At 43.7% G+C, this 23,244-nt stretch overlaps 1 protein-coding gene across 3 annotated transcripts in view; it reads left to right on the top strand.

Annotated features, from left to right (window-relative positions):
- The window catches only part of LOC147422080 (uncharacterized), an 87,140-nt gene that overhangs the window by 9,777 nt on the left and 54,119 nt on the right, over positions 1-23,244 (top strand). For all 3 annotated transcript variants that reach the window (XM_086503559.1, XM_086503557.1, XM_086503558.1), the window contains exon 3: positions 18,475-18,608. In XM_086503559.1, the coding sequence (XP_086359685.1) occupies positions 18,475-18,608 (134 nt within the window). The remainder of the gene's footprint in view (positions 1-18,474; positions 18,609-23,244) is intronic.

The following is a 23,244-nucleotide window of genomic DNA, read 5'->3' as shown; positions in this document are numbered from 1 at the left end:
GGTTTGCTAAAAGCAGAGGCCCAATAGCTTATAAAAATCAAAAGCAAAACTGCCCCAAAAGCTGCCAGCGCTAAAAATGGAATTCCATACTGCTGTTTGTAAAACGTGGAGTGTTCGTACAAGCAGCGTAAAACGCAGAGGTTTCGTACATTGGCACGTCAACCAGTCAGCATGAATTTCGAGCGCCCGTACAGTTGGGCATCGCTCTGTTTTTATGGTCTATATGTCCCCAGGCCATGCCTTTGCCAATGTCCAGAAGTTGGGGCAACTTATAAGGTGAAAACCTTTTACTTGATACCACTGGTCATGCGACGTCATCAGGATGTGACATACCCCCCTCTTGAAAAAATTGTAATCGCTATCGATTACGCTTGCAAAACAGACAGAGGCCATAAACTGTCTTAGTAGACATTGATTGTTTGTACCGACGCACTAGACACGACACATCTAGCACTTGTACAAAACAACACTCACATCACAGGACATCACAGGACATCACATGACAAATCACAGAAAAATGGATTTCGAATCTCACCATGACCATCTGTCACAAGGACGTGGCAACTGCTAACCTTAGTTGTTGATTTCTTTCCAATGATTTTTGTTTTATTTTTGAGACCCTCTTTTTGAAGTTGCAAATGGTCGGACATTGTATGGCCAATGTGAACGGTAGTTTCATCTACAGATGGGAAGCTGGTCGGCACTGGAATTTGTATAGTAAGAGGATGTCTAGGCTCAGTTCAAGATCATGTAGGTCCCCCCATCGCAATTAGCAAGTTGGTGGATAATAGGAAGTGAACTCAATAAAGGCACAAAGTCAAGGTGGGGTCATCAAAGGAAAGTACCCGACAGTTTGGCCACATTGCATTTTTGGATGCGGTCCCAATGGGGATAGATGGTTAGAAGACCAATGGGAGCGCATCTCCTAAAAATTAGGGAACTGCTATTTTGGGCCATGAAATCTATTCGCGTCATTATCTCCAGAATGACAAGAGGAACATTTTAGAACTCTGCTGCAAAGTCAACTGGGCAACCAGTTGGGAGATTTTTAGGCGGCAACCCCGAAACGGGAAATTGCTTATAAACGCTCCAAGTGGCACAATTTGGTGCACTTTCCTCATGCAAGAAGTGGCGTTGAATATCTAGCTGGGAGGCTCATTTGCAAGCTCCCGCCACAGGTTAAGAGCTATTGTGTGCAAGCTTTCCCTCTCATGTACAATGTAGTGCAAGAAGTGGTGTCTTGCACACTCTACATTGCTCTTTCTCTCCCCTACGTGCAATAATGTGATGCCCCACAAGAGGGCTCTTCATTTGACTCATGTGTAGCTGTGTGGTTACATGCGTTTTTGTTGAGGCAAGAGCCTCTCTGAACAAGAATAGGAGTAGCTAACTGTTGCTCCAAAAGCAGGCACTGGTGAGGGTGATAACCTCACCGTACAGGTGCGATTTCAGCGTTGGTTATGTGTTGTATTTTGACTGTTTTTCAGCCATACGGACGCCAAAACCCTTGGGAATAGTGCCCCATTGCTAGAGGGCAGTTCAAGGACTGTTTAGGGTTGAAAACAAGGCAAAAACCAGTAAATACAGTGAGTTGAATTTACTGTTTTTGGGCAGGAATCAGAGGGTTTATGCGAGTGGAAGTGAGTTCCAACAGGGGAATTGGTTTCGGGCAAGTTTTGGGGTTGTTATGTTGCCGAAATTTTACCAAAACAGGTATTATCTAGCTGGATACAGGTAAAGAGTTCCCCGGACTCTTCTTTGTAATCTACCCTCTTAAAGTATAAAGAAATACGGAAAGTGGCGCCAATTTTGGGGCCTACAGGTTGTCGGCGTCTGCTCGGAGCATTCTAGCTTCCGAGCCGTGTGTGTGCTTAAGTGCTCATTCCCGTTGTAAAGTGCTTTGTGTGTGTCTAAAGTAAAGAATTTCCGGTGAAAGCCAAAGGCTACCGCCCCATGGGCCGGTTTCAAGGTTCCATTTTCAGGACATCAATCACTTTTTCCTCAAAGAGTGAGCCTCGGTTGTTTTGGGTAAAGACACAGAGTATAGGAACACAGGATTACACTACGGCCGACAAAGGGAAGGGCATTATGGAAGAGGGTTCCTCTTCGATGGACAGACAGGAAATTCCTATGGTGTTCGCGATTGGCGAGAGCTCACGGCCACGTCAGTCTGTCCCTCTTGTTGATGTGAGTGTCCCTCCAGTACAGGGCTTTATGATTGGGCAACTTGAGGATGATGCATTCAAGATTCAGTTAGTTCTTGCGGTGAATGTGTTTTTGCAACTGGTGCAGAACCCAAGGTCTATGGAGTTCTTACAAGCGCCACCGGTGCTATAGCAAAATAGGCAACCTACACCGTGAATAGAGCTTGTTGAGGTTCAAGCCCAAGTACTTCATGCATCTCAGTAGGATAGGGAACACTTGCATGTTGCGGAGTCAAGGGCTCCAAAACAGGTTCCTCTTGTCCTTGAACAGGTGGTTAGAACGTCTATTCCACAGGTTATGCCTGTTCAACCCGCCACCTTTCAGAGCGCGCATGCTATCTTGAATGGACAGGGATTTGGTTACCAGGCAATGCACAATTTTTTCCACCACCCACGGTACATCCTGGGTATTTTGGGGATGGATCTGTATTCGAGAGTTTGGCTGGTTATGCGCCTGGAAGTCAGCTGTACATGCCAGGAACAGTGTTCGGGGGTATGCAAGCATGATGCCGAACCCCATGTATGGTAGCATTGGCATGCGGCAAGGTTTTCAGAGCAACCAGGGCTAGTTTGGGGTGCTGTAGGGTCATTTTGGCATGGCTGGTTTTTCTGGACAGCAGCGATATGGCACCTTTGACGCAAAATGTTAATGGCCAAGATGTGCATGCCTACTACAGTGCCCTATGACAATTTGGGGGCACTGGAAAAGCTGAAAGCTTACAAAGAAGGTGGTGCAGCTGTAAAGTTCAGCACTTTCAGTGGCTTCGAGGATAAAGCAAAGGCTCTCGCTTTCCTCCAGCAGTTTGATACAGCTTGTGTAGGAGGGAATTTTACAAAGGACTCTTAAGGTTAGGAAAGCTGCCACTTTCTTGAAGGACAATGCGCTTACCTGGTGGACGACACTGTTAATGCAAGGACAGGCACCTGCCACTTGGGTTTACTTCAAGCAAATGTTTGCATCTGCTTGGTTGTCAAATGAATTTGAAGCCGACATCATAACAGATTGGCACCGGCTTACTTCCGCTACATGCAAGAGCTTGCTGGTGTACAATCGGAGGTTTTGTAAAGCGTTACTCTCAGTGACCTCCTACAGATTTGTGCCATTGACAGAGCAAATAGAGAAGTACTGTTGTGGGTTGCCTAAAGGGCTTCGGGACTACTGTACCAAGAACAAAGTGGCTCTCCTCACCCAGCTCATGGAAGTTGCTAACACTGCTCTTGCCTTGTTGAAAGGAGAGGACAGTGGGTTTCCGAGCAACGAGAAAGGAGGGTAGCAAAAGAAAAATTCAGTGCAGAAGCTCTTTGTGAAAACGGCTCCTGAAGCGTCACAAGGGTCAGAAAAAGCCACCAAAGATAAGGATTCTGCCAAGACTTCTGGAGCGCAGGCAAAGAAACAGAAAGGAAGCCTTTTGTGCGCAAGTCGCTCGAGGAAAAGAAGGTCCTAATGGCTGAAAATAAATGCTTTATATGCGAGTAGCCTGGTCACTTTGTTACCAATTGTCCACAAAGGAAAAGACCAGCTTACTCAGATGATAAAGAAGACTAGAAAGGCAAGAAGCCTAAACCCATGGCAGGTTTGGTGCCAGATATGGTGGCTGATAGGCCTAGTACAGATGCCAGTGAGTTATGCAGAACATGGGGTAAAGTTAGAGATCATACGGCACTCATGTTCTTTGATCCAAGTGCCAAAGCAAACTTTCTCTCACCCGAGTTAGCTATGAAGCTGGGCACCAAAGCTGAAGAGATGGGGTACATAGTAGAGGCAGGGTTGACATGTCCTGGCTACTCAGAGTGTGTTACTCCCATTATTGGAAAGCTGCGTCTGCATATTCAGTCATATGTAGACACATAAGAATTTTATATCATGCCATTGGAAGGGTGCGATGCGCTACTTGGAATTCTGTGGATGTTCAGAGTACATGGTGTGCTGGATGCCTTCGACAAGACGATCACCCTTCAACATAGGGGCAAAACTCATGTTTTGGATGTGAAGCTCAAAGGGGAGCTTGTCTCTATTGTATCTGCTTCGGCTATCACTTCTGTAATGAAAAATCATCTTTCTGAGTACTTGATTTTTGTACGTGATGTCTCAGATAATTGTCAGTCAAATTTATCTGTGTTAGATAAAGAAAGTTCAGCATTTTTGCAAGAGTTTAGTGATTGTTTTTCTGATTCATTACCGTCGCAATTGCCACCAGAGAAACCGGAGGACCATTGGATAGATTTTGTGCCAGGGTGTAGCCTACCAAATAGACCTCCCTACAGGGTTAGTGCGGCGCACCAGAAAGAGATTATGGGTTAGGTTGAGGAGTTATTAGAGAAGGGGCTGATTCAGCCTAGTTCTTCACCCTTTTGCTCCCCAGTGCTCCTAGTGCAGAAAAAGGATGGCTCATGGCACATGTGTATTGATTACCGTGTGTTGAATAAGAATACCATCAAGAATAGGTTTCCTATTCCTAGAATTGATGATATTCTCGATTGTTTAGAGGGTGCTGCAATTTTCAGCAGGATAGACCTTAAGAGTAGGTACCATCGGATTCGTAGAAGGCCAGAGGATGTGCACAAGATCACGTTTAGAACGACATTTGATCTTTATGAGTTTCTAGTGATGCCGTTTGGGCTAACAAATGCTCCTGCCACGTTCAACAGAATGATGGACCGGAATTTTCGCTCGCATCAACAGTTTGTTGGGACGTCTTCGATGACATGATAGTCTATTCGAAGAATGAAGAGGAGCATAAGCGTCACTCGACCATTGTGTTCGAAGAGCTGTGCAGTCATAGGCTGCTTGTCAATCCTAAGAAAAGTGAATTCTTCCTAGAAGAGATCCACTTTCTTGGCCACATAATCTCAAAGGATGGTGTCAGAATGGATCCCGCAGAGGTCGAAGCTATTAAGACATGGCCAGACTTGAAGAATGTGCACGATGTCAGAAGCTTCTTGGGATTGTGTTCCTACTATAGAAGGTTTATCAGGAATTTTGCAGAGATAGCATCATCTCTTCATGCTTTGCAAAAGAAAGAGGTCACTTTCAGATGGACCCAAAAAGAGATTTCAGCTTTTAGTCTCTTATAGGAAAAGGTGACTTCAAATGCAGTAATTGTTTTGCCAGATCTCAGGAAGTCATTTGTGGTCGAGTGTGACACGTGTGGCAGTAGCATCGAAGCAGTGCTAATGCAAGATGGACAGGTAGTAGCTTATGAAAGCCGAATTTTGCAAGGGCCAGAGAGGACTATGCAAGTCTATGAGAATGAGCTATTGGCTGTGATTCATGCGCTTTCTAGCTGGAAGCACTACCTTTAAGGTGTTGATTTTGTTGTCCAGATAGACCATTAGACCTTGCGATACTTCTTGACACAATCAAAGTTATCCGAAAAGCATATGCGATGGGCAAACATTCTTTCTATGTTCCACTTCCAGATTATGCATGTGGAAGGCAAGAAGAATGTTGTGGTTGATGCGTTATCAAGGAAGCCACAAATTTCAGCCGTGTCAATTCCTTATCATCATGAGTTGGATGACATGAAGGAACAGTATGTTACTGATGAAGATTTTTGCAAGGATCTTTGAACAATTGCAAGAGGGGCAACATCATGAGCATTGCTTCCTCAGAGATGGTTTTATGATGATGCATGGCAGACTTTGTGGCACTAGGCCATTGCGACATAAGGCCATGAAAGAGAGTCATGTCCCACCGTATGCAAGGCATCGTGGTATTGATGCGACAGTTAAAGCGGTAGAGACATTCTTCTATTGGCCTACCTTGAGGAGAGATGTGGTTGCCTTTGTGCGAGCATGCAAAAGGTCAAGTTTGACAGGCAAAAGGCACCAGGGTTGTTACAACCACGCTGATTCCAGATAAGCCATTGGAAAGCATTGCTATAGACTTTATCTTTGATCTTCCAAGAACGCCAACAGGGAATGATGGTGTATGGACCATTATCTGTAGGTTCAACAAGCAGGCCCATTTTATCCCTATTAGGAAGAAGATAAAATCTGTCCAGATGGCACGGTTGTTCATGTACAATGTGGTTAAGTACCATGGTATGCCACAATCGGGCACTACACTCAAGTTCTCGTCTTCGTTTCATCCACAAATTGATGGACAGTCAGAAGAGGCTAATTCTAATGTCGTAGATCTACTGAAATGCTATGTGTCAGATAATAAGGGCAAGTGGGAATAGTATTTGCCTATGCTTGAGTATGCATACAACAATACGGTGCATTCGTGCAGTATTTGCCTATGCTTGAGTATGCATACAACAATACGGTGCATTCGTCGACTGGCAAGGCACCTTTTGAGATTGTTGAAGGCGGCAAAAAAGTTCCTCCCATTTTGCATACAAAGGACAAGATCTTTGAGGAAGATCTATATGTTGAAAACATGGATGAAATGTATAAGAAAATTAAAGTTGCCTTGGAGAAGACTCAGTCAAAGCAGAAAAAGGCTATTGATTGTCAACGTCGTGAAATGTTGTTATCGTATGGTGATTGGGTTCTGTTAAGGTTCGAGAAGAGGCAAGGTTAAAAAAGATGAAGGGCAAGGAACGCCTGTTTCCTAAGCTCAACATGCGTTATTATGGGCCTTTTTCAAGTGCTTGACAAGATCATCGATGTGGCTTACAGGCTGAAATTGCGTGATGCGTGGAAGATTCATAATGCGTTTCACGTGAGTCTTCTAAGACCCTTCATGGGTGATGTGCCAGATGAGGATTAGCCAAAAGTTGAGGAACTTGATGAGATTCTGGTACTTTGAGCAAGTTTTGGGACATTAGGACAGAAAAGCTAAAAGGGCAGGTTGCAAGACGCTACTTGGTGAAGTTCAAGAACTATCTGCCTATGGATGCAAAGTGGATGGAAGAGCATGAACTGTTAGAGTCACCAAATGTATTGCAGCTTTACCTTGAAGCCTTTGGGTTACAACCTACTGACGCCCCAATCCAACGTGTGCAAAGGAGGGGTAATGATAGCGCTAGCACATTAATTGTACATATGAATTCAGTGTAATAGATGGAAATGACAAAAGTATGAAGGTCTCATTAAGTCATTTATATCTATGTGTGACGACCTTTCTTGCGGATACATGCGATGATAAAAGAGTGTTGATAACACAAGATCATCAGTGGTGTGTATTTATGGTATGCAATTGAGGATGTTTGCGATTTCAAGAGGGGGGTATGTCATGAGGACGTTGCAATTGCTAACTATGTCATGAGGACGTGGCAACTGCTAACCTTAGTTGTTGGTTTCTTTCCAATGATTTTTGTTTTATTTTTGAGACCCTCTTTTTGAAGCTGCAAATGGTCGGACATTGTATGGCCAATGTGAACGGTAGTTTCACCTGCAGATGAGAAGTTGGTTGGCACTGGAATTCGTATAGTAAGAGGATGTCTAGGCTCAATTCAAGATCATGTAGGTCCCCCCGTCGCACTTAGCAAGTTGGTGGATACTAGGAAGTGAACTCAATAAAGGCACAAAGTCAAGATGGGGTCACCAAAGGAAAGTACCCGACAGCTGGGCCACATTGCATTTTTGGATGCGGTCCCAATGGGGATCGATGGTTAGAAGACCAGTGGGAGCGCATCTCCTAAAAATTAGGGAACTGCTATTTTCGGCCATGAAACTGTTCACGTCATTATCCCGAAATGATAAGGGGAACATTTTAGAACTCTTTCGCAAAGTGAACTGAGCAACCAGTCTGGAGATTTTTAGGCGGCAACCCCGAAACGGGAAATTGCTTATAAACGCGCCAAGTGGCACAATTTGGTGCACTTTCCTCATGCAAGAATAAGTGGTGCTGAATATCTAGCTGGGAGGCTCATTTTCAAGCTCCCGCTCCACAGGTTAAGAGCTATTGTGTGCAAGCTTTCCCTCTCATGTACAGTGTAGTGCAAGAAGTGGTGTCTTGCACACTCTACAGTGCTCTCTCTCTCCCCTACGTGCAATAATGTGATGCCCCACAAGAGGGCTCTTCATTTGACTCATGTACAGCTGTGTGGTTACATGCGTTTTTGTTGAGGCAAGAGCCTCTCTGAACAAGAAAGGAGTAGCTAACTGCTGCTCCAAAAGCAGGCACCGGTAAGGGAGAGAGAATGCTTTTGCTTTCAAGTTTTGATTCTCTGTGAGAGAGAGAGAGAGAGCAATTGCTTTTGATTTGAAGCTTTTGGGGCTCTGCTTTTGAGCATCCCTTGTAACCTTTAAATAAGTGGTGAGGCTCTCCCTTCTCAGAGCATCTGGACGTAGAGTCTGAGAGTGAAACCCCAGCCACTCTCTTGTACTTTGATCTGATTAATATAAAAAGAAATACCGAAAGGGGCGCCAATCTTTGGGGCCAATATCTCTAGGCACGGAACTCTGCCGGGCCAGGGTACATCTATTGTGATCTGTGACTTGTTTTGAAGTGGTTATTTGGTGTTGTCGCGGTTGATTCTTGACTTGGAGTGTCCAAGTCTGTTACAGTGGTATCCGAGTACGGCCGATTTCTCTTCTACGGGAAATCCGATCCCCGAATTTTTTTTCCGCGGCACCTATGGCTTCAGGCAATGATCAGTCGACTCCCTCTGCATCTGGAGATGCAGGCAGGGATCACAACGAAGATTCTGGCACGGAGTATGGCTTGCCCAGGCCTACTCAGGCGGAGCAACAAGAGATGGAGCGTCGTCAATTGATTGGCGATGCAACAAAGATGATGCTCAATTTTGCCAAGGACCCGAAGATGGCAAAATATATGAACCAGACCTCTTTGGAAGAGGTACAGACGGAGTGGCAGAGAACCACAACACCACTCCCGAAACCCGCTCTCAAGAAACCTTCTGCCTCCAAGAAATATACGGAGAAGAAACTGGAGAACGTGGTTGATGCACGGATTGCTTAGCTCTTCGACGTGCAAAAGAAAGGCAAAAAGCACGGCAAAAAGCAAAAGAAAGGCACTGACTTCCCGGGATATTTGGGTCGTCGGTCGACATTTGACAAGGCAAAGAAATTGAAGAAGCGCGTCAAGTTTGAAGACCTACCCAGTTCTTCTTCTTCTTCTTCTGACAGTTCTTCTAGCTCTTCAGACTCGAGTGAAGAAGACAGGAAAAGCAAAAAGCGAAGCAAGAAACAACGCTTCGGAAAGGGCAAGAAAAAGGCAAGGAAGTCTAAGTCTCGCCCAGTGAGTGACACTTCTACATAGGACTCGTCTACGGACAGTTCAGACTCCAACCACGGAAACTTTTATGCGAACAAGAAGAATTTTTACAAAGCCAACCAGTATGACTTTCTCGAAGATAAAAGCAAGAAAGTCCAAGAGTTTAAGGAAGGTGGCCAAGCACTTAAGTTTGATACTTTTTCGGGATACTTCGATGCTTTGAAGGCTTTGTCTTTTATACAGCAGTTTGACATCGCTTTCTCGGGAGGACGCTATTCAGAGCACTCCAAGATTCGGAGAGCTGCCTCTTATTTAAGGGGAATGCTCGTACTTGGTGGTCCACACTTCCCTTAAGCAAGACTGTGCCGGTTACATGGCTGAAATTCAAGAGGCTTTTTATTTCTTCTTGGTTGACTCAAGAGTTTGAGCGAGATATATGAGCTGCTTGGAACCATCTCCGGATGACCAAGAACGATACAATGAATTCTTACTGTGAAAGATTCTGGAGCTCTTTTCTACCCGCCTCTACATTCAAGATCATCTCATTCAGAGAACAGATTGAGCGGTTTACCTTGGGTCTACCTACAAAGATCCGAGATCACTGCTTGGAACAGAAGTCAGCTTCTATTCAGGAGTTGATGAGTCATGCGAAGTGGGGCTTTGCCATTCACTCTGGCAGTCTGACCTACCCCACAGATGAGGCCATGACACAACGAACCGAACACACTTCTGGGAATGAAAGTAGAAAGAGAAAGAGCAACCCAGAGAGAAAGGATGCACGACCCAAGCTTACTCCTGAGAAGAGAGCTCGCTTCATCAGAGAGGGGAAGTGCTTTGGATGCGGGGAACATGGACATATCTCCGCAAAGTGCCCTAAAAAGGCACAGAAAGAACAGAATGATAAAGACGACGACATGCCTGAGAGTTCGAGGGCAGCTGAGGAATGTGGCAGAAAAGGCAAATAGAAAAGCAGAATTGGTACCACATGGTGTGGGACCTGCACCGAATCTAATGAATGGAAGTACAAACTTTGCCGCTTTTGGGGCAAAGTGAAGGATCAGGAAGCTCTTTTGAAGGAGCCAAAGCCAACTTCTTTTCACTTGGAATTGGCGGCTCGATTTGGAATTACACCCCATAGACTGACGCCACAGGCGGAGGTCGTTCGACTGGCACCCGGATGGGATGTTGCCATTTCAGCGAGCATTGGCAAACTTCGTTTGCAATGACAAGGGTGTTTAGGGCACGCGAGTGACGTTCTACTCAGGATCCCTTGGTACCACAAGAACTACGCCGTGGTTGACTACAAGGCTGAGAAAGTGACTTTGATAAATGAAGGGCTTAGAGGTTGTACTTGATGAACTTCAGTTTCTTACTCATTCTTTTAGGAGAGAATTGAACGATGGATAAAGGTGGAATATGTTTTGACCTGAACAAAAGAACTCCAAGATTTTTCTCCATGCTCATGCCGATTGCTTTTTAGAGGGCCTGAAAATCATACCATTGATCTGATATCTGGAAGCACGTCACTGAACCGGCCACCTTACCGTGTGAGCCGAGCACAGAATGAAGAGATTATGAACCAAGTGAAAGACCTCTTGGAAAAGGGTCTTGGCCAACCTAGTACTTCACCGTATTGCTCTCCAGTGTTGTTGGTTTTGAAGAAAGACGGATCTTGGAGAATGTGCATCGATTATAGAGCTCTCAACAAAATCACCATCAAGAACAGATTTTCGATTCCTAGGATCGATGATATACTCGACAGGTTACAGGGATCCTCGTGCTTTAACAGGATTGACTTGAAGAGTGGCTATCATCAGATCAGGATCGCGCCGGGAGACGTCTACAAGACAGCTTTTCGGACGACTTTTGGGTTTTTGGTGATGCCTTTTGGCTTAACCAATGCTCCTGCGACATTTAACCGGATGATGGATAGGATTTTTCGAGAGTACATGCTATTTGTTGGCACTTTCTTTGACGACATCATTGTTTTCTCCAAGAATGAGGCAGAACACAGAGATCATCTGCTTCAGGTCTTTCAGGCATTATGAGATCACAAGTTAGTGATTAATGCAAAGAAAAGTGAATTTTTCCTACCAGAGATACACTTTTTGGGACACATTGTGTCAGCAGCAGGAGTGGAAATGGATCCGGCCAAGATAGAGACTATCCGTGATTGGCCCGACTTGAGGAATGTCCATGAAGTTAGAAGCTTCTTGGGACTGTGTTCGTACTACAGGCGGTTCATACGAAAGTTTGCAGAGGTTGCTTCCCCTTTGCATACCTTGACTCAGAAAGGAGTACCTTCCTCGTGGGGACCCACAAAGGTGACTGCCTTTCGGAAAATTGAAAGAGAAATTGACTACGGGACCTATTTTGACTTTGTCGGACTTGCAGAAGTCATTTGAAGTATATTGTGATGCTTGTGGCGTAGTCTGGGTACGGTCTTGATGCAAGAAGGCCATGTCATAGCTTACGAGAGCCGTTTGTTCTCTAGGCCGGAGATGACAGCACAGATTTATGAGAAAGAGCTTTTGGTGGTTATCCATGCTCTCACTCAGTGGCGGCATTACCTATTCGGAGCGGATTTTACTGTCTTTACAGACCATGAGAGTTTGCGCCACTTCTTGTCACAGAAGCAACTTTCGGAAAAGCAGATGTGGTGGGCGAACATCTTGTCACAGTTCCACTTCCAGATTGTCCATGTGCAGGGACATAAGAATGTGGTGGCAGATGCTTTGTCTCGGAAACCGTTGGTTCTGGCTATTTCCGCGATACATCATAGGAGCTTTGAGGATATGGTCAATCAGTATGCCACAGATACAGATTTTGCAGATATTTTCACACGGAGACGGGATGGGGAGACAGTAGCTGGATACTCCCTTCGGGAAGGCTACTTGATGAAAAAGACTATGTTGTGCATTACACAGCCGTTGAGGGAAAAGGTTATGACTGAATGCCACTGTCCACCTTTTACGGGTCACCGCGGCATTGCTACCACCATGAAAGGGGTAGAGAGATACTTCTTTTGGCCGTGACTCAAAAAGGACGTGGAAGTGTTGTGCGCAGTATGCCAGAAGGTCAAGTTTGACAGGCATAAGACACAAAGATTGTTGTTACACCCTTTTACCCATACCCACCTGCCCCTGGAAAAGTATTGAAATGGATTTCATTTTTGATCTCCCGAGAACATAGAAAGATCATGATGATTTTCCGATTACATGGCACGTCTGAGACGATTGTCTCTGACAAAGACCCCATATTTATGAGTTTGTTTTGGAAGGCAATTTGGGAGAACATTGGCACGCAGTTGCAGTTCTCGTCATCGTTCCACTTGCCGACTGACGGGCAATTTGAGATTGCCAATTTAGTGATTTTAGATTTATTGAAGTCTTGTATATGGGATCAGAAGACTCAATGGGAAAAGAACTTACCTTTGGTGGAATTTGCCTACAATAACACGATACACTCTTCGACGGGGAAGACGCCATGTGAGATTGTTGAAAGTGCTACGAAGGTTCTATCCTTCCTGAGCACGAAAGATTAGATATTTGAAGCGGATGAATATTCGCGAGATTTGGATACGGCTTTTGCCAAGGTTCGCGAGACTTTGCAGGAGTCTCAAGAACGACAGAAAAGGCAGCGGATCGCCATCGTCGCGACTTGAAATGAAGGAGGATGATTGGGTGCTCTTACTTTTGAGAAGGCATGCCTAAGAAAGAAAAGGGAAAGGAGAGGCTTTTTCCAAAGCTTAGTATGCGATACTACGGACCTTTCCAGATTACTGAAAAGATAAATGATGTCTCCTTCCGATTGAAACTGCCAGATACTTGGAGGATTCACAATGCATTGCATGTGAGTCTCTTGAAACGTGTTAAGGGTGATGTGCCTGATGATGGGGAGCCTGATGAGCAACCCGAAGTGGAAAGAAAACGAGGAGATCCTTGTTCCTGAACAGATTTTGGCACATAACGATACGAAGAAAGGTAAAGTCCGAAGGCGGTTCTTGGTTAAGTTTAAGATCTTTCCTGCATTTGTTGCGAAGTGGATGGAGGAGGAGGACCTAGCAGATACTTCTCGGATTGTGAAACTTTACCTTGATGTTTTGGTTTAGCATAGTCTACTCCAAACGGAACCCAGAATTTAGCTTGGCCGGAGATATGGTGCAGTGGGATGCTCAAGAGGGGAGTCACTCCGCTCCCTTGTCAACAGATGCCTTGATTTTGATACTAAAGTCGCTGATGTCTCTTTGAGCTTCATGGATACTGAGAGCTGACAGTATTCTGCTGGATGACTTTATGAAATGGAATTCTTGATAATGATACTGATTTGTTCTTGACTTCTTGTGAGTGCAGGAACTCATAGACGAAATGACTGCAACATTTTGGTCTGATTGATCTCGAATAGACATGGTTGCAATAGGGGTTAGTCAATCGGACATCGTTGAGGTCCGGATTGGACCTGGATGTGATTGCTAGCTACATTGCTGATAAATCATGGTCTAAGATATGAATGAATGTTAACTGTCATGTGATGTCCTGTGATGTCGTGTGATGTGACTGTCGATTTTGTACATGTGCTAGATGTGTGTTCCTAGTACGTAGGTACTAATAGTCAGTGTCTGCTAAGACGGTTTATGGCTTTTGTCGGTTTTGCAGGCATAATCGCGGTCGATTACAATGCTTTCAAGAGGGGGGTATGTCACAAAGTGATGACGTGGCTATGGATAGCAGAAACCCTAATTTCTGCCAGAAACCCTAAAATTCCTGCAAACCCTAATTTTTGCCAAAAACCCTAATTTTCAGAAATCGCGGAGGCTTTTTTTTTTTTTGAGAATGATGAGCGACGCAAATTTTGCTTTTTCTCTACAATATGAGAGAGAGAGAGAATGCTTTTGCTTTCAAGTTTTGACTCTCTGTGAGAGAGAGAGAGCAATTGCTTTTGATTTGAAGCTTTTGGGGCTCTGCTTTTGGGCATCCCTTGTAACCTTTAAATCAGTGGTGAGGGTCTCCCTTCTCAGAGCATCTGGACGCAGAGTCTGAGAGTGAAACCCCAGCCACTCTCTTGTACTTTGATCTGATTAATATAAAAAGAAATACCGAAAGGGTCGCCAGTATTTGGGGCCAATATCTCTAGGCACGGAACTCCGCTGGCCAGTGTACATCTATTGTGATCTGTGACTTGTTTTGAAGTGGTTATTTGGTGCTGTCGCGGTTGATTCTTGACTTGGAGTGTCCAAGGCTATTACAATGCCCCATTGCTAGAGGGTAGTTGAGGGACTGTTTAGGGTTGAAAACATGGCAAAAACCAGTAAATACATCGAGCTGAATTTATTGTTTTTGGGCGAGAATCAGAGGGTTTATGCATAGTTATCCGTAACGGGAAATCGAATGGGGAACGGGAACGGCAATTGACATGAAATGCCATTCCTTATTACGGATACTCGCGTTTGAAACACGGAACATGGATTCGGAACAATAAGTAGAAATGGGAATGGGGTATGGAGACCTCAAAATGGCCATTCCCTGTAACTATGGGTTTATGCCAGTGGAAGTGAGTTCCAACAGCGGAATTGGTTTCGGGCAAGTTTTGGGATTGTTATTATTGCAATCATGTCTATCGAAATTGATGAGACCGAAATAGTGCAGTCATTTCGTCTTTTAGTTTCTGCACTCAAACATGTCACATGAGAGAGTATAAATCAATCATATTCATTTTTGGGATTCCGTGTCATAAAGTCATACAATAGAATACCTGAAACCCAAAGGGGGCATTAGTGACCTTATTCAAAAAATCGGGGTAATCTACTGACAAAGGAGCAGGGTAAGTCTCCTCTGTTTGATCCAAGCCAGAAATTAGCATTAACATAAAGGATCCATCTTTAACGCAAAGGACTAAGTAATTACACAATCGAGCAAGAAGGAGTATTATGTTAGTGTGATATTTGATCTCCCTGTTTGTCCCCTACACTTAACAAACTCAATTTTGTTGTGGTATGCATCTGCAAATAATTTGCCTTTTGTTTCCTTGTTCACGCAAATTATCATCAAAATTATGTGCATGTATGTTGAGAAGTTTGTAGCGGCTAGGAAAGCACTGGGCCTCTGACTGTGAGAGTTCGGAGCAAAATCAAGTGAACCATAAAACTTTTGAAGCAAAAGATACACAAAAAAAGAACAAAATTCCGGCCATGAAAGCCTCAATCTAAAAATGAACCAAGATTAACTCAAAACTCGTGCGTGTGATGATTTGGTGTAGCCTTGCTCCCAATTGCACAGATACAATGCTCATTTGCCCTGTTAAAAACCCGAGTTTTTCTCTTCAATTCTTCGTCAAGACCATTTCTTACGCCCTTTAATTAGATAAACCTAAATGCTTATTTGAAGAGAGAAAACCCTAATTGGTGGCCTCACATGCTCAACCACGGGGTAGGAAGTGCATGGAACTACTCTAGCACCTCTTTAGTTTGAGCAACAATGCCAAGTCTGTTGATGTGGCATTTTGAACCATTTTTGGGTTATTTTAGACTATTCACGGCCATTTTTAGCCCAAACATGACCTTATTTTGTTTGTTAAAAGCCCAAACAAGCGTGGAAAAATCCCCAAATCTGCGAAAACATTCCCTTAGGCTCAAATTCCATGCTGAACCTCTTGTCAAGCACTTCGGATACATCTTTTACGGCTGGCTACACATGAAACCTTATCTTTGGACAAGATCGCTTGTATTGGACTTTCCAGGCAAGACGAGCGTGCCACTTCAAAAACTTGACATTTTCACATTCCTAAACCAAGCTAAGCATGTTTTAAAAAGAGAACATGCAATGATGCCACATTGCCGCAACATCTGTTTTTGCATATATCTCACTTTGTACATTGTAGCACTTGCTCCCACATATGAAGAAGCATTAGCAGTGAGGTAGATATTTTATTTTCACATTATGCATGTGGCACGGTACGACAATGTGCACCATTGGGCATTGCCATCATTAATGGGAATGGAGCAGCATGATGGAGCTAATGCTTATATAGTTTTGTGGATTACTATCGGAGTCTATAACTTTCACTTTCCTTTGAAGTTGAATCTTGGCTTTTCGTGGATTCATTTCTGTATGAATGTGCATTGAAGGATGCTAGCTTGTTCGAGCGTCCCCCCCCCCCCCCCCCCCCCCCCCCCAACCCCCCACTCCCTCAGTTGCCTATAGTTAGGCTCCATGTGCTATGTGGCATCACACCCGAGAATCCATGGAAACAAGGAGAAAGAAACACACTATAGACTCATCACTTGTACCACTATAGTTGATATGTGCCTCCATGTCTACGTCTCCCACTAGTAGTGCCCGCAAGCCAACATAGTTACCTAGAGCGGGGAACACGGAACGGCAATGGGTATGAAATGCCATTCCTTGTTACAGACACTTACGTCTGAAACACGGAACGGGAAGTTGGAATGGGAATGGGGACCGGAGCACCTGAAAATGGCCATTCCCTGTAACTACGCAAGCCAAACATGCAACCTGACATGCAATAACAACACCGCAACAGAATAGACATCTGACACCAGACATAAGCCATATTGGCTTACTTAAGCTTGGGAGCTTGCAACTACTTGGCCTGTTGCCTGACCAAACCCAAACTTGGGATCTCCGTAAGGACTTGGGCTGGATATACTAGACCCAATATTAAATTGTAGCCTCAAATAAAAACTGAGCAAAGATCCTCCATATTACTACTACAGTAGAAGATAACAGCAAAGGATGCACCTGCCACTGGTGTTCAAACAGTGATGCCAAGAATCACTAGCACAGCCGGCTGAAAAATTAGCAAAACTGCCATATCAGCCAAAAAACAGGCGATAAGAATGATGTCATCCAAATGCGAAGCACCCAAGCACTGTTAAAGCAAAAGTAGGGCCTGTCTTTTGCTCTTTAGGGAGGGGTTGGGTCGTGACACATTGCCGAAGCTTCATGCGACTCAATGATTAGTTCACAAAGAGGTCACATGGCTCCAACATTGGGTGATTGAGCAGCTGCTGAGTGGAGATATTGTCAAAATTCAAATGAAAGGAGGATGCCTGTTGCAACTTGATGCCTTTTGTCGTCACTAGGTAGCGTCAAGCTCCTTTGAAATTTCTACACTGTTAAGGATCCTTTCGGAGTGTTAGTACACCTGGGAACTTGATGTGTGGATTTATTTAGCTAGATCATCAAATCGTGGACCCTTCATGAGACATAACCAGTCACCACCTGCATGCAGCAGTACTCAAGATATCATTGGTGGGATTCAGGATCACAATTTGTCTTGTGATGGGTCATATTATTGCTGAATTTTTGCATTCTATTGACTTTTTAGGACATACATGAGCTATATGATAACAGTCAACATTTGATAGGCTCCAATCTCTTCATGTAACTCTTTCTTCTAAAATCAACAAGACTTGGAAAGGGATATCTGAGAATGAAGGGTAGTTTTGGATGCACACGTTAGTAATATTAAGCATAGGTTCTGCTTCTTATAATTATCTCCATATGCAGATTATGAGAAGTTTCCAAGGAAGTGTCTGATCATGAGCTTGTACCTGATAATTACATCTGTTGGCTATTTGCCTTAACTAGGTTTACTATTACATACTGTGCCAGAGGAGTTATAAAACAGAGCTTTCTTTTGATACTGTCCCGGTTATGTGATAGTGACTGGAGAATTTTGTAAGCTGGATTATCAGGATGCGCTTTGCTTTCTCCATTTTGTAGGAAATATGCAAAGAGAAGGTTTCTAAATAGCTTGCTTTAGGTTCATTTTCTTCGGTTGACCGGGATTTGAAGGGGGGGGGGGTGTGGATCAATGAACTGCATTCGCGAAACTCGGTTGGGGGTACAAACTGCTTAACTAATAGTCTTCTGAATTCAGCCAGTTCTGCAATTTGGATCAAGCTTGATGTGTACTTGCACAAAGTGTGAAATGCATATTGCATTTCCTTTTTTTTTTTTGATGCGTTGTATGTATGTATATCAACTCAAATTCGCTTGTTAATACTACAGTTGAGCTTAGTATGCCATTGTGCTTTTCACTATTTCAACCTCCCTAAGTATGCATCTATTGTCCATTCTGGTTTGCGTTGATTGATTTTGTTCTATGGCAACTTTGTAGGTTTCACCTCATCTCTGAGTTTGATGAGGCAAAGAGAAGTTGCAGGAGGCGGCTTGCAGGGCATAACGAGCGCCGTAGAAAGCCTCAACCAGATCCACTGGCACTACATACAAGATTGCACTCCACATTTGAGGGTAACATTATCCACTTGTGTTAGTCACCCTTCTAATGTTCGTTTTGTAGACTTAAGACTGTTATTACAAAGACTGATTATTCCTTCTGATCAGGTATGCTTAAAGAAGCACCTTGGTGACGGTGTGCTTCTTTGACTAGTCTAGATGCCAATGTTGAATGGACATCCCTAGTTACATGAAAGGGCCAATCCCGTAAACCATATAAGACTATTCCAATACCACTGGAAAATTCAAGCAAAGTTTAGGGAACGTATATCATATGCTTAAATGGTTCACAAGATAATTCACATTACCATCTATATCCATCAATAGGTAGCTAGATACTTCTGGATCTTCCAATGTATCCACAAACACGATGTCAGGTGTCTACTCATGATGGAGGTGATGACGTTACTGTCTTGTGGATGACTACCATGAGTTTATCCCTTAAACTTTCCTTGAGAGGTGACTCTGGGCTTATCCTGGATTCATCTAGGTATATATATCTGTCATAACAGTAATTAATTTATTCGTAGCAGAATAATAGTACAAGGTCTAATACCTGATGCTCAATGCAATGGACACCTTTAATGTGGTCTATCTCACTGTCAATAACATTTCAGGGCTGCCATTCTTGATACCATTCTTGAATTATGAGGCTTCCCTGTTGCTCTGCTCTTCTCTTTTGTTTCACCTAATTATGTTAGTTGGTGGGCTGTCTAGTTTTTGTTATGTTATTTCTAGTTGTCATCTCCCAATGACAGGTGATAGGGAGTGTGGGCTGTTTTTGTTGTGATTGGCCGGAGTGCGGGTTTTGTCTAGCGATGGCTAGCCCTTTTTGGCTCTCTCCGAAGCCATATAGCCTTTTGCAGGCATACTTAACCTTTTTTTGTGGAGCCCTAGCTGCCCTACTTCCCCCATCATCCAGGTCTTGGGGTTGTAGGTATGGGTCAGGCAGCTTTCCTGGAGGCCTATATATATTGGTTCTGGGGGGTTAAAGGAGGATTCACATGAAGAGGTTGATAGAAGCAACCACTAGGATTTAAATAGTTTGTTATGTGTCAACCAAATATAGCTTGTTATGATGTCCTACGACTCGATAAACATCTTACAAAGTAGCCTAGCTCTAGTGTAGATTATGTAGCAGTTTAGATTTAACCGATCAATGGTCTTGATCGGCCACCATCCCACCTTTCAATTGGGACCATTGATCCTATGGTTTGGGACCCCGTGGCACTTAAAGGGGAGGAGGGGCAAGTGGCCCTTTCACTTCACACAACAATAATTTTAACCTTAAGTTTCTAAAGGGATGCCTAGTATGTCGTACGTCGTACACATTGTGAAAAAGAAATGGAGAGGAGAATCTAAGCAGATTCTCTCTCTCTCTCTCTCTCTCTCTCTCTCTCTCTCTCTCTCTCTCTCTCTCTCTCTCTCTTTGTGTGGACAATGGCAGAGAGAACTGCCAGTTCTGCTCGTTGCATGGTGCAAGGATAGGTCACTGCATCCTCTCTCTCTCTCTCTCTCTCTGAGTGCAACTCTCTCTCGGAGTTTGCACCTGGATCAGTGACGGTGTTGCTGCTCTCTCTCTCTCTCTAAGTTATTTTCTTTATAATAAAGGTACGTTCAGGGTACTTTAAATACTTCATCAATTGCTCAAAATTCATGCTATTTAATTGCACCCTATATAGCAAAGTTATACTATTTATCCATAGTTCATATAGCAAGCACAACTAATACCATCATAGATCATCAATAGTGCATAGCATGTTGCCAGCGTAACTGTGAAACGTTTCACCCCGAAACGTTTCACCCTCACTGAAACGTCTGATCGAAACGCCAATTTTGTGTATGTATAGAGTTATGTATAGACAGAATCGGTGTTCACAGTGTAGTGAGTTGAGACACATGCTATGTTAACCTTGAAATAGCATATACATAATAAATAAATAACTTTTTAATGGCCAAATTCTCTAAGGAGAATTTTTTTAAAAAGGCGTTTCACTCTTGGCGATTCACCCTGCAGGTGAAACGTTTCGGCCGCACTTTACGTTTTATCTTTCTATGTTTATGTGCCAGTATCTGTTCTGGGACGAGCTTTTCTCCACTTCGGGTTGCTCATATGGCTCCCCATCATCGGACACATCGCCTTTAAAAGGCTTCAAGAGACTCACATGAAAAGCATTGTGAATTCTCCAAGTATCGGGCAGCTTCAGTCTAAAGGAGACATCATTTATCTTTTCTTTTATCTGGAAAGGTCCATAGTATCTCATGCTAAGCTTTGAAGAAAGCCGCTCCTTTCCCTTTTTCTTTCTCAGGCGTGCCTTCTCAAAACGTAAGAGCACCCACTCGTTCTCTTTTAATTTCAAATCGTGACTGTGTTGATCTGTTGCCTTTTTGTGTCGTTCTTGAGATTTCTCTAAAGCCTCTCGGACCTTGGCAAAAGCAGTGTCCAAGTCCCTCGTGTACTGGTCGGCTTCAAAAATCTTATCTTTCGTGCTTAAGAAGGGTGGAACCTTCGTAGCACCTTCAATAATCTCAAATGGCTCCTCCTGTGTCGAAGAGTGGATCGTGTTATTGTAGGCAAATTCCACCAAGGGTAAGAATTTTTCCCATTGAGTCTTCTGATAAAAAATGTAAGACTTCAATAAATCCAGTACGATTGAATTTGCAATCTTAGATTGCCCATCTGTTTGCGGGTGGAATGATGATGAGAAATGCAACCGTGTGCCAATGTTCTCCCAAATAGCCTTCCGAAACAAACGCGTGAATCGGGGATCTCTGTCGGAGACAATTGTCTCAGCCATGCCATGTAATCTGAATATCTGGGCAATGAACAGTCTCGCTAAATGATCCGGTTTGACTGTTTTTTTCACTAGAATGAAATGAGCTTGCTTGCTAAATCTGTCAATAACAGTCCAGATACCATCGTGCCCACTTTGTGTCTTTGGGAGATAAAAAATGAAATCCATAGCAATACTCTCCCAGGGGCGGGTGGGAAAGGGTAAAGGTTATAACAATCCCTGTGCTTTATGCCTGTCAAACTTGACCTTCTAGCATACCAAGCAACTGCGTACAAAGTTGTCCACGTCCTTCTTGAGTCTCGGCCAAAAGAAGTATCGCTTCACATCTTTCAAGGTGGTATCAATGCCGCGGTGACCCGTAAATGGTGGACAATGTCATTCGGTTAGAACCTTTTCCCTCAACGTTTGTGTAACGCACAACATCGTTTTCTTCATGAAGTAGCCATCCTGAATGGAATATCCCGCTACTATCTCCTTATTCTGTGTAAGGATTCCAGGTACTAATCCTTAATTAAGTACCTAAACTCATGATTAAGACTTAAGAAACTTGAACTGAACTCAGAAACAAGACTCAGAAGACTCTGTGTTTGATTGATTGAAAGTGTGATACAAGGGCTCCTTATATAGGAGACGAACAGGTACATATGAAAAGGTATGACCCTTCACAAAGAGACACATCCTTTAGACGAATAGACATGTCTTTAGGCGAATGGACACATCCATTCGATGAAGAGCCACAACCATTGGTCGAAGAGACATGACTGGTCATCGAAGGAGTGTGGCTGTTGGTGAAAAGGTATGACTTTTGGGCGAAGGGTTGTGACTATTCGAGAACAGGAGTCCTCCTGGGTTAGTCACACTTCACATCTGCATCTGTAATGAATCAAGAAGAGTATAGCAAGTCACAATCGTGACATTCCCTCCCATTTAAATTAAAACCCCGTGTTCAAATGAAAGTCATCCGCTTGTCAAAGAACTCTTGAAGAAGGTTTGGGTACTGTTGCATGTCTTCATCCGTCTGCCAAGTTGAATTTGACTCATCAAGATCCATCCACTTAACAAGAAGTTCTGTTGTGATCTTCGCCTTGTCTCTTTTTGTCGAACATCAAGAATCTTTTTTGGAACAAGAATTATGTGTTCATCCTCAATTTGTGGCACATAAGAAGATAAGTTTGGAATTGGCGAATCTCCTTGTATGTACTGTTTGAGCCAAGAAATGTGAAAGGTTGGATGAAGTTTTCCCCATGAGAGTGGAAGCTCCAACTTGTAACTGACAGCTGAATTCTTATTGATTATTTTGAAAGATATATAGAAGCGAGGGTGCAACTTTGGAAAGACCGATTGTCACGTGACACATCCAACCCTATGTGTTCATGGACAAGCTACAACACGACAAGGGTTCAGTCAATCCAGTCAGTCTAGCATAGGAAGCGTTCTGGCACTTTTGTGAGTCTGTTCGCAAACCGTGTGTAACAAACTGTTGACGTGTCAAAGCCTAAAGAATGGAGCCAACTTACAGATGTGGCCGAGGGGCCTAAACCCTAATTTCGGCTAGAAACCTTGACTGCTAAAACCTTAATTTTGGAAACCCTAACCCTAAAACTTGCAAACCATAATTTTGGAAACCCTAACCCTAAAACATGCAAACCCTAATTTTGGAAACCCTAACCCTAAAACTCCAAAAACCCTAACCCTAAGGGCAGCAGGCGGATTTCCGTGATTTACGCTGGCAGCTTTTGGCATTGCTTTTTGGGCCAGAAGCTTTTGAGTTTTAAAAGCTTTTCACTGTAAATGCTTTTCAGGCCAAGGGCCTTTAAATATGAGGTTAGGACTCATTCTCTAGCATGCTTCCTAGA

The sequence above is a fragment of the Adiantum capillus-veneris genome, chromosome 27, assembly GCF_014529385.1.
Source record: "Adiantum capillus-veneris isolate H3 chromosome 27, ASM1452938v2, whole genome shotgun sequence".
Classification (NCBI taxonomy): domain Eukaryota; kingdom Viridiplantae; phylum Streptophyta; class Polypodiopsida; order Polypodiales; family Pteridaceae; genus Adiantum; species Adiantum capillus-veneris.
This window is presented reverse-complemented; position numbering and strand designations above follow the sequence as displayed.